The sequence below is a fragment of the Schistocerca cancellata genome, chromosome 5, assembly GCF_023864275.1.
Source record: "Schistocerca cancellata isolate TAMUIC-IGC-003103 chromosome 5, iqSchCanc2.1, whole genome shotgun sequence".
Lineage (NCBI taxonomy): Eukaryota > Metazoa > Arthropoda > Insecta > Orthoptera > Acrididae > Schistocerca > Schistocerca cancellata.
This window is the reverse complement of record NC_064630.1, coordinates 618,600,094-618,612,842: the sequence shown is the minus strand read 5'-3', so window position 1 is coordinate 618,612,842 and position 12,749 is coordinate 618,600,094. Positions and strand designations below refer to the sequence as shown.

At 44.0% G+C, this 12,749-nt stretch overlaps 1 protein-coding gene across 1 annotated transcript; it reads right to left on the bottom strand.

The window, feature by feature from the left end:
* Window positions 1–368: 368 nt before the first annotated feature.
* Window positions 369–12,169, bottom strand: LOC126188307 (uncharacterized). The gene is made up of 2 exons (XM_049929900.1): window positions 12,047–12,169; window positions 369–788 (listed from the first exon to the last, which is right to left on the bottom strand). Exons 1-2 carry the CDS (start codon window positions 12,059–12,061, stop codon window positions 549–551), a joined length of 255 nt encoding a protein of 84 aa, XP_049785857.1. The 5' UTR covers window positions 12,062–12,169; the 3' UTR covers window positions 369–548.
* Between the last annotated feature and the right edge of the window lie 580 nt (window positions 12,170–12,749).

The following is a 12,749-nucleotide window of genomic DNA, read 5'->3' as shown; positions in this document are numbered from 1 at the left end:
GAGGGGAACCAGCCCGCATTCGCCGTGGCAGATGGATAACCGCCTTAAAACCATCCACAGACTGCCCGGCTCGCCGGACCTGACCTCGACACCAGTCTGCCGGGCGCATTCGTGGCGGGGACCAGAATCTCCTTCCCGCCCGGAAAACCGTGCGTATTTCTAATAATAGTATAGCATACTACCACAACAGGATAAGATGGATTCGTACTTCTGAATTGCTGAACAGAGCCAAGTAAACACAGGATACCAATTCAGTACTTGTGGACACTTCATCATAGGTTCAAAAACAGTGCTCGCGACTCCATAACACAATGCATTCGGGTCATGTAGAGTATATTCAAAAGACAACTGAGGATAAATAAAACTGGTTAAACTAACAACTGAAGCTTTATTATAGTACTGAAAAATTGATTTCGGTCATTATTACAGTGTATCCAAATTGAAAGAAGGTTTTACGGATTGAAAGGAAAAGGGGACTCGGATAGATGTACGAGCTGTGTGGTCATCTGGAGCCGTTGCAGGGGCCGTGACCGGAGTGAGGTGTCAGCCTAGGCGTGGTGGTCGTGGTCGTGGCCGCTGCCGCCGCCGTGGTGTCCTAAGTGGTCGCCACCTATGCCGACGTGGCCGCCCTCAGTGCTGCCGCCATCGCTGGCGCCGGCCCCGCGGCTGCTGACGCCGCCGCTGCTGCCCCCTTCACTGCCGCCACCGGTGCTGTCGTCGCCCACGTGACCCGGCTCGTGGTGACCCTGCACCAGGGCCAACACCACCAGCACGCCGGCCAGCACCACCTGGTGGACACCAAAGCAGACAACTCTCTCACTTCGCTATCCAGACTCCTGAACCCTGATTTCCTAACTACGACCATTTTATACGTGAAATGTATTGCAGTATGAACCACCATCGACTGAATATTGGAACGATGAAAATGAAAATTTGTGCCAGACCGCGAGTCGACCCCAGGTTTCTCGTTTTATGCGAATGGTCGCCCACACTGCTTCGGCTATCCGTGCACAATCGCGGCCAGACCCGTACTTCAGTATGTCATCGTCCATGCGTCACAACCTACACTCGTATGTTACGTGTATTACTCTCCAAGAAGGACATATTTATTCAGAGATGGGGGCCTGGTATTGGCGAATAATTACGAAATAGCAGTGCCTCCGTTATTAAGAAGTACGATGCAATGTTCAGACGGTTCAAATGGCTCTGAGCACTATGGGACTTGACATCTGAGGTCATCAGTCCCCTAGAACTTAGAACTACTTAAACCTAACCAACCTAAGGACATCACACACATCCATGCCCAAGGCAGGATTCGAACCTGTGACCGTAGCGGTCGCGCGATTCTAGACTGAAGCGCCTACAACCGCTCGGCCACAACAGCGGGCGATGCAGTGTTCCTTCGGACATGTATACATTTCATATGATCATTTTGCCAGGGGTGAGTGAAACAAAAATTTTCATCGGTCTTTATAAAACTTGGACGATGTCTTTTTCGTTTTTTTTTCTACCAGCATTCGATTGTTCATATTTAATATCCCGTCAAGATATAGGCAGAATTATAAATGATAGAAGCTGACCTCAAGGAAGACGAGTTTTGGTCCTAGAGAAATGTAGACACACGCGAGGTCATACTGACCCTACGTTTAGACCGGCCTCTGCTGCTCCTCGGTCGCAGGTTCAAATCCTGCCTCGGGCATGGATGTGTGTGATGTCCATAGGTTAGTTAGGTTTAAGTAGTTCTAAGTTCTAGGGGACTGATGACCTCAGAAGTTAAGTCCCATAGTGCTCAAAGCCATTTGAACGATTTTGATCCCTACGTTTATCTTAGAAAAAGAGACTGAACAAAATCAAACCTACGACCACAGCATTTGTAGATCTGGACGCAAGAAAAGGTTGACTGGAATACACACTTTGAAATTTTGAAGGAAGCAGGTGTAAAATACTGGGGGCGAAAAGCTCTCTGCAACTTCTAGGGGTACCAGGCTGCATTTACAACAGTCGGAGGACAAAAGGGAAGAAATAGTCGTGAAGGGAGTGAGTTATTAATTAATATTCCGTAAGAAGAAATAAAATCTTAGCAGTTTGCGGGTGACATTGTAATTCAAATTTAAATACCTGGGGTCGTACATACAGAGGGACGGAGGACTGGAAAGCGAGATACAACACCGAGTAAATTACGGTTGGAACAACTGGAGGAAAATGAGTGGAGTATTGTGTGACAAGAAAGTGAGCACTGGGTTAAAAGGGAAAGTGTACAAGTCGGTGGTAAGGCCTGCTATGATGTACGGGGCACAGACATGGCCAGTCACAGTAGCCCAGGAAAGGAAGATGGAAGTGGCAAAAATGAGGATGCTGAGGTGGATGTGTGGGGTAACAAGGAAGGACAGGACTAGAAATGAATTTGTTAGAGGAGCTGTGAAAGTGGGACCCATGGGGAAAAAGATTCAAGAGAGCAGACTAAGGTGGTACGGACACTTACAGAGAAAAGGAGAAGAGTATATTGGATACAGAGTTGAAGATATAAAGATTGAAGGAGAGAGAAGGAGAGAAAGACTGAAGATGAGGTGGAAGGATAAGATATGCGGGGACCTAAGGGAGAAAGGATGGAAGAAGGAAGAGGCAATGGATACAGTACTATGGAGGAGAAGGATCCAGAAGAGCAACGCCGACCCTACGTGACGTGGGACAAGGCGACGATAAAGAAGAAGAAGAAGAAGAAGAAGATTGTAATTCAAAAGAGGTTATGAGGTGAAAGACAACAAAAGTAAAACAAGGGTAATGGAATGCTGTGGAATTAAATCCGGTGGTGGGGAGGACATTAGTTTATGGAATCAGGTAGTAAAAGTAGTGGACGAGTTTTGCCGTTTTGGTATCTATGTAACTGACGATGCCACAATAGAGAGGATATAAAATGCAGACTGGCAATAGCAAGAAAAGCATATCTGCAAATGAGAAATTTGGTAACATGAAATATAAATTCAAATGTTACGAAGTCTTTCCTGAACTTATACTGTAATGTGGTACGACAGGAGAATGATGGAGATTAGTAGATATGCATGCATCATCTGGGACTCCCGACATCGTGACAAAGGCGTCACATCTAAAATACTGTACAGTCATAGATTGCGGGCGTCTGCTGTTTTGGACCCATCAGGCTTCTGTCCATACATTGACTGCAGCTGTTTATGTAGCGCTTGTTGTTATGGAAGAGAGCTCAACTACCTCATATATCCTGAGCAACAAAAAACGTAAGCGAAACACGTCGAAAAATAACTTTTAAGAAAGACAATAAACCCCAGTGTTCGTGCTACTGTCAGTAACAGCGACAGCCATAAACTTCGCAGTTTTTGTTACGTCTGTGAGCTCAGACACTTAGTGTTGTAAGTAGTCCATTTACAATCCTCAGCAACAGTAACGGAAAAATGTAGCCTACGTTAACTACGAAACATCGTTCTTACGAGGAAGAGACAAAGTTTCAGAGTTAGCAAAAAACTCTGCAGCAGTATTCTTTAACGAAATTTAAAAGAAACTAGCTCAATCAAACCATTTAGCACCACAGAAACCATGCTTCTGCGGCACCAGGGTTTATTTAAGAGCATAAATTAAAAGTTCTTCTCCTTTAAGAAACCTTATTACAGTAGTTTTGTAAGCTCTAATTTATTGCTGTGACAGAAACGCAACTTTTTTTGATAACTATGCAGTAATATTATTGTATTTTTGTCAAGGAATTTTTTCTGACTTAGAGTATTACATGGAACATGAAAGGACGCTCTGGTGAGTCAAAATATCATGCCCAGCTGCTTAATTGCGAGTTGCTGCACCTATGGAACGTAGCAGAACATCGAAACTAGCTGGATTAAGTTGGTCCTTGGCAGGTTTCCGGACGTGTGTGGAACCAGATGTCTAATTTGCGCGATTCCCGTAAATTACCGGCCTGTCGTTTGTGAGTGCGGAGCTGGTCCCCCTTAAAGTCAGAGATTTATTCCGTCGGGTCCAAATCAAGAGAAATTGATGGCCAAGACGTAAATGTGAGTTCAGTGTTATGCTCCTTGAGACCACTGGAGGACGGTTTTAGCCTTGTGAGTTGGGCGGTTATCTTGCGGGAAGACGTCGACCATGAAGGGGTGCAGGTGAACCGCAATAATGTTCACGGAGTCCAGAGCTGTCATGGTGCTTTCAATTTCTACCAGTGGTCCAATCAAGGACCAAGCGAATGTCCCCAATAGCACGAGACAGCCCCCCGCTGGCTTGCGTCAGCAGTGTGACGCATGTTTGGAGCAGCCGTTCTCCTGATGACGACATATACGGATTCGACAATTGACCTAGTGCACCAAGAAACTTGATTCACCAGAGCAGGGGAAGAGTGTCCATTGATTTACGGTCCAATCGCGGTGACCTCATTCCCGCTGCAATCGCAATTGACGACAACATGGAAACATGTAGGGATCATGTGTTGTGGAGCCACGTTTTCGACAATATACGCTGAACGGTTTGCTCCGAAACGTGCTTACTACAGTAATACTCCTCCTGAAGTGCTCTATGGAACCAGGCGCAAATATTCGTTCCCCGTTGCACAGGGCTTATTAATGTCCGAACACAGCAGACCAGCTTCGCCGTTCCCGGGGCGTTCATTTGCAGACGTTGGACCACAACAGTTTGTACTTTCTCAAAGTCACTTGTGTCAGTATCTTTATCCATTTTTGGTGCATATCGTCTCTAGAATGATTCCCGGCCGACTCTGTTCCGCTTACATAACTTTCTTACCGCGGCAGGCGCGCAGAGTGCTACAAGGCAACACTCAACCTCGCACGGGCAATCGTCGGAATGTTGTGGACCATCAGTGTAATGAGGTGAAATGAATATTATCTCCCGACAAACGTATCATCCAAACATGAAACATCCTTCATTCACAGGTGACACCACACACTTGCAGCCGACCGGGGTGGCCGAGCGGTTCTAGGCGCTACAGTCGCGAGCCGCGCGTCGGCTACGGTCGCAGGTTCGAATCCTGCCCCGGGCATGGATGTGTGCGATGCCCTTAGGTTAGTTAGATTTAAGTAGTTCGAAGTTCTATGGGGCTGATGACCATAGATGTTAAGTCCCATAGTGCTCAGAGCCATTTGAACCATTTTTGAACACACTTGCATTATTTTATTACTGTGTAGTTGATGAGCTCACTGGACAAAAAAATTAATCACCCCACGGCGCATGCGCAAACGAATCGTTAAGCCTTTACAGACGGCGTAGGGATCGCCTCACGTGCTCAACCGCGCATGCGCTGCCTCTGCGTGAGCGTAAGGCAGCAGTGATCAGCGAGACATTTTCGTTCCCAGCGCACATTGTACGTACACGTAAATCTAAGGACGTGACAGAATGTCAATAAGGAGAAGTCGTGTTGGTCGTGCGAAAAAAGATCCTATCTGAGACGGACGGGAGATGCGTTTCATGGCTTGTGAACCAAAATCGCTTCCAAATCCAACAGGAATTGACGCAGGCAGTGAATGAAGGTCCATCCCAACTTGTTATCTAGAGAACATTGCGACGGGAGCTATATGCAATGAACGTTTTGAGTCGGTCACCGCGTAAGAAACCATTGCTCACTCCCATGTACCAACACAACAAGAGCAAAGTTAATTGGGATTGAAGAATACGTGACTGGGTTTTTGAACACTCCCCCACCCTATTACATCTCGATTGGCCTGCAGAATCATCTGGCTATAGAAGATCTGTGGGTCATAATGGAACAGTGGGTAAACCGCCGACATCACTGTCCCAGCAGTTTGGTGGAATTGCGAGATCAGGTCCTCAGCGAATTGCTTAACCTGGATTTGACGCAATTACATAACGTTGTGGACTCACTTCCTCACCAAATCGAGGCAGTTTTCAAGTCCAGCGGGGGATATAAGCCATATTAAGAGATGCTTGTAATGATTTTTCTTGCGGTGACTAATTTTTTGTCCAGGGAGCTTATGTGAGTTATCTACAGGTAAGTGTATGTAGATTCTGTGCTTTCTGCAATCATCTACAAGAAATAATGCTTGATGCGAAAATGGCACGCAGTACCTGCAGTTGGAATTGATCATTCTAACACAGAAACTTCAGCAAAAAAAACGACGATTAAAAATTCATGTGTTGAGAATCTGACCTCACATTATTACGGAACAGCTTTGATCACGAATTTTTACTAGTTAAAACTCTGTTCTTGGTATCTCGTGTGCGAATCTAAAATTTTAAGATGATTTACGTTAATGCATAAAAACTGCTCTTTCTGCATCTCTCATGAGAAAATCTGTGAAGTTCCCCTCTCTTCTGGCCAAAAAAAGTGCAGTCGTAATCGCAGCACTGTGGTGATATTTCAGTGGAATCACTCGGCAATACGAGTGCATAACACGTCCTGTGTTAAAATGCACGTGTCACAGGGAGACCAATATGATCGGACGAGTCACGTCACGCGACTGTAGGTAATCACGAAGATGGTGAACAGGAGAGGGTTCACTACATAGACTTTGTCACTTTTGAATCCTGTCGTTGAAGCATCTGTACGCCGATTCTCAATTACAACAGCTCATCTCGACTTTCGATTCGAGCTCTTACGAGGTGCATTCAAGTTCTAAGGCCTCCGATTTTTTTTCTCCGGACTGGAAAGAGATATAAACATGCGCATTGTTTTAAAATGAGGCCACGTTCATTGTCAATACGTCGCAGAGATGGCAGCACCGTAGGGCAGATGGAATTTTACCGCCAGTGGCGAGAATGAGAACTGTTTTAAATACTTAAAATGGCGTCGTTTTCCTTACTTAAACAGCGTGCAATCGTTCGTTTTCTGAATTTGCGTGGTGTGAAACCAATTGAAATTCATCGACAGTTGAAGGAGACATGTGGTGATGGAGTTATGGATGTGTCGAAAGTGCGTTCGCGGGTGCGACAGTTTAATGAAGGCAGAACATCGTGTGACAACAAACCGCACAAGCCGGTCTGACGACATGATCGAGAAAGTGGAGAGAATTGTTTTGGGGGATCGCCGAATGACTGTTGAACAGGTCGCCTCCAGAGTTGGCATTTCTGTGGGTTCTGTGCACACAATCCTGCATGACGACCTGAAAATGCGAAAAGTGTGTTCCAGGTGGGTGCCACGAATGCTGACGGACGACCACACGGCTTCCCGTGTGGCATGTTGCCAAGCAATGTTGACGCGCAATGACAGCATGAATGGGACTTTCTTTTCGTCGGTTGTGACAATGGATGAGACGTGGATGCCATTTTTCAATCCAGAAACAAAGCGCCAGTCAGTTCAATGGAAGCACACAGATTCACCGCCACCAAAAAAATTTCGGGTAACCGCCAGTGCTGAAAAAATGATGGTGTCCATGTTCTGGGACAGCGAGGGCGTAATCCTTACCCGTTTCGTTCCAAAGGACACTACGGCAACAGGTGCATCATACGAAAATATTTTGAAGAACAAATTCCTTCCTGCACTGCAACAAAAACGTCCGGGAAGGGCTGCGTGTGTGCTGTTTCACCAAGACAACGCACCCACACATCGAGCTAACGTTACGCAACAGTTTCTTCGTGATAACAACTTTGAAGTGATTCCTCATGTTCCCTACTCACCTGACCTGGCTCCTAGTGACTTTTGGCTTTTTCCAACAATGAAAGACACTCTTCGTGGCCGCACATTCACCAGCCGTGCTGCTATTGCCTCAGCGATTTTCTAGTGGTCAAAACAGGCTCCTAAAGAAGCCTTCGCCGCTGCCATGGAATCATGGCGTCAGCGTTGTTAAAAATGTGTACGCCTGCAGGGCGATTACGTCGAGAAGTAACGCCAGTTTCATCGATTTCGGGTGAGTAGTTAATTAGAAAAGAAAATCGGAGGCCTTAGAACTTGAATGCACCTCGTATTGTGTGTGTCACGCCGAAAATTATTTTGTCTAGTTCATTGATTCTGGTCCGAGCTCATGTTACTTGCAGTCTTAACGTTGTCGTCTCTACCGCGTCTTCGGGCATCGAGATAGAGTTGATTTCTGCCTCCAAACTGCGTGCTTGGCGTAATGATCTGAGTAGTTTGTGTCAGGCTGCGATACAAAATTATTATCAGTCTTCAGTTCTTTCTTTAGACGTTCTCGTTTGACTGGTTTGAAGCCATACATCATATCTCTCATCTGCCCTAATCTCTTCATTTCCATTTACCTGTTAGACATAATATCCTCTACAATCTTCTGCACAAAGCATAATCTACATTGGCTCCTGAACTCTACTCTTCCTTTCAGTAGTAAACTACATGCTTATGAATGTCTTAATAAATTCTCAATAATATACGCATTCACCTGATTTCCCTCTGAATTTGTCATAATATTTTGATGCCCTACTCAATTCGTGTCTTATTTCTCCAACTACATTACAAAGCTACACAAATGAGTAATAATTTTTAGTGTTTTTTTAGCGTTTATTACTAACTTGAATTCACTAAAGAGGTAGAGAATATACAAGAGGACTCCGTGCTATTTTTCATGGGTTTGTTAAGTCAGCGTCAGCACGTAGAGAAATGCTCAAATAATCTTATGTCGAAGATGTGGACACGCCTGGAATAGTGAAGAACCAAATTAGTTCACGCATTAAACATTTAGCGTAGTGATATGTAGATAAACGAGGACATAGGCGGGGTTTACGGACAGCATTTTCCCTGTACCTCGTCCTGCAATAGAACGTTAGAAGGAAGATGGTAACACGAAACTGATCTATCTTGTATGCTCCGTCGTTAACCCACCAACCTCAGATTTTACGGGATGTCAACTATTTTGCCGGAACGAATACCCAGACATTAAAGGGAAGTCCGAAATTTTATTAACCACTGCATTTTTGTCCTCACGTTCTTATATTTAATTTTAACACATACTGCATCATCATGTAGCCTACACCTAAAACTAAGCATTCCATTACCTTATCTGTCACATCACAAAATGTTTTCTTTTCGCTGCTCACTTCACTTGTTAAGTGCCTCATTTGGGGTGCCTCACGTAAGCACATAAGGAAGTGTTCCTAAATGAGAGTCTGTAGCTGAAAACAGACTTCTACTACTTTAAAATGCGGTTGGACTGCAGTTAAGTTGTTACTTGCATATTCATTATATTCTCACCGTCCGATGTGTCCTTGGCTTTCATACCTTCCTTCACGTTTGACGCAGTTTCAATAGGTCCGTAGCCTTGGTAATATGAACCTGCTTGTTTCAGTCGAAAATATTTTTCGCATCTCTGTTAGTGATTATTACGTTTTAGACCAGAATGTCGCCATTTGTTGCCCGATAGACAGAAAAATTCCCTAGGTCCCTCATCTCCTGCAAAAACTGACCTACTGAACCAATGTCTAACTAAACACGCTAATGTATACCTTCACTGAACCTGCGCGAGATTGACCGGGGGGACGTAGGAGGCAATTCAGCCGTTGCTGACAGCAGTACATTAATGAGAGGTCTTTGGCCTCTGTTCAATAATTATCGATATTTAGGATTTGGGAGGTAGTTCCAGTACAAAATCTAAAGCGTAACGCAATTCAAATAATGTGATAAGAGGGGAAAATATTGCACAGGCAGTAATATAGTGGAAGTTATATGAGAGTAAGTATGAAAATAGTTATCGAACTACGGTACCCACTGCGCAAATTAGTATCTTCCAGAATCCTTGTAAAAAGTTAGTTACGCAAGTTCTGTTTACTATACATATTCGCGTTACTCAGAAAGCAGTGAAAGTACCCGCTGAGGAACCTTGAGAGCTGCATTCTAAGATCGTGTAATCTGTCATGTCAAGGGCAGAAGGTGCATGAGATTACCTCGTCAGACATCTCGAACAGGAAATGCGCGTAGCGTATGCCTGGTAAAGCTACATTCATCGGAGTATAACATTGTACCTTGCCTTAACTTACAGGTGCAGTGTACTGATACGAGTGGACAGTGTTTTGCAAGCTTTTCTATATTTTCAGCGAAATTTTTAAAAAATTATTCTAAGATTCTAAATTCACAGTCAACTTTCGTTTCGTGTCTCATGCATCTTACAAGTTTCGTTTCGTGTCTTATGCATATTAAGCAATTTGCTGTTGAGGACGAAAATTATATCGACATAGCTTAATATTCCTCGAACTTCTTTTACTTCTAATAGCGCCGATCAGATGGTCTAGTGCTGTTAGTAAGACAGGTGCATCACATTATTTTTGAATTTTACTGCCCGAGGATATCCACTGGCCGCAGGAAGAAATTCACCCTTTTCTGAAGAAGGGAAATACAGGAACTAACAAAAATGTATTAGAATATATAGCGTCGTTTACTGGTTTTTAACTCGACTGTTCCGATTCCGGTAGAATATAAAAACTGTGAACTGTGTCAAACTCTAAGAACAGTTTGATATATATCGTCGAAATGCCATAGGGAAATTAAAAGAAACGTATAAAAGAGCAATTAAATTCTGTGGCACCCTACATAAGCTGCGGTAAGTGTATAACTGTATGTAGGACTATAACAACCACAAAGACGTCATATCATTCGGTTACTGCGTTCTATTTCTAACAAAGAAGATTAGTATCTATTTCATAAGAGTTTTGCCTTTATCAGGTAACAGCAAATCGCATACAAAAGATCTAGAAAGAGGTTTTGAAACAGAGACTGTTAGTTCGTGATTCTGAAAATTTTCATTACAGAATTTCTTACTCTATCACAGCCACCGAAATCTTCAGAACATACAGAATACAGAAATTGGTTCTATTTAAGCGGTTTGTACATTCCTTAATTTTGACACGGTAAATCTACGTCAAAATATGAGATAACTGGTTGAATTTTGCATCCAGATGGGTTGGGATAGAAATTTTACGTAAGAAATTTGTGAGCTTCGGGCTGCTGACGAAAGAAACATGGCACGAAAATGTAATAATTCTTGACATCTCCAGTCAGTTCCACGAGAAAGTGTACGCCGTTATTTGTAGGAAATAAAAGACAATATTATAAGTATACGTTTACATGAAAATACAAGTTATTACTAATTGTGCAATTACCTAAAAGTTAATCCAATCGCCGCCATTATAGCTTGCCACCTTTTTGGAATGCTTTCCACGAGATTTACTGCGTATTCTCCACATCATCCTGATTTTATATTACAGCTGCTTCAAAGTATATATTGGCCTTCCTTTAAGCTTCATGTTAATGTACGACCAAACTTTTGCGATCGGATTTGCATCTGGAGACATTGCGCCAATCCATGTTGGGCACTCCATTGTCTTGTTTCCATGCTGCACAGAGAGGCCTGCGATGTTTCGGGTCATTACCCTCTTGAAGCACCAGTTTGCCTCGTTCGAACCAAATAACTTCTTATCGGACCTCAGAAGGCATTTTTGATAAATACTGCCAATTTTTCAGGGTTCAAATTGGCTGTAAATAAGTGCAAATAGCCAAAACTACGTTTAGAGAAACATCCCCAACCATGCACTTTTACTGGGTGTTTGACTGTTCGTTGAAGCAACCCTTCACGCTTCGTACACCAGGCTTTTGAAAGAGGATACCAGGCCCTTTGGATGATTTACAAGAAACACTGCCGCGTGACGCTTCACTTATTTTGCACTCATTTTGAACTGCAACCGACAACACGAAACACTGTTGACCTATACACTGTGCGCCGGCCGGAGTGGCAGAGCGGTTCTAGGCGCTTCAGTCTGGTACCGCGCGACCGCTACGGTCGCAGGTACGAATCCTGCCTCGGGCATGGATGTGTATGATGTCCTTAGGTTAGTTAGGTTTAAGTAGTTCTAAGTTCTAGGGGACTGATGACCTCAGATGTTAAGTCCCATAGTGCTCAGAGCCATTTTTATACACTGTGCAAAAGCGCATTAATTACAGATTCGATACCACTACTAGAGATGTTGCTGGTGACATTACATTATGGTGTACACTTTCTTGTGGAACTGACTGTATGTTCAAGATACATTTGAAAGCTAAACTTTCAGCTCTCACTTTGATTCATGAAAGGCATCATGTAGTAGTTCGCAGTAGTATTGCAAGGACACTTACCAAGTACTTGTTCATGTCGGTAGTAGTCTGCTGTCACTTGCCTCTTGCACTGAAGCCAACTGTAGCAGTGAGCGGAGCTGCCGACCCTTTTATAGGAGGCAGGCGCTCGATGTTGGCCGGGAGGTATATGCAAGAAAGGAGGGGACGAACTTCCCAGCAGCCAGAACATTCACAATTACGACCCATTGCACGTCGTGCACGCTATGGCGCTTCTCGGAAGGCGACCGTGAACAGGGAAATATGATCTCCAAGGGCACCTCCTGCCGCGCCCTTGAAGCGGGGAGTCCCCGGTCAAGCGCGATGTGTGTGTTTGTGTTTTTAAGGTTAGGTTATGTCAGGCACTCCTCTAAAGCATCGAGATTAAAAATGGAATTTAAGTCGCGGATGAAGCAAATTCATTATAGCAGAAAGTTGTGCCATGTTCATAAAAAACGTCGTAAACTTGTACATGTTACTCATTAAAGTAAGAAGTGGTATTCTGGTTCTGTCACTTATTTCCGTCACTAAAATCATAGATCAGAAACTACGTCGTTTGCGTTACGGATAAGACCCAATGTAGGTCAGACCATTAACCACGACGAATGCCGCACATACGGAACATGAGGAGAACTGTTGAGACGACAGATGTGCGACAAGTGTACCGTGATAATGTTGTGAGAATTAGAAATCAGTGCCGTGAATAATGAGATGTAGTGGAAAGAAG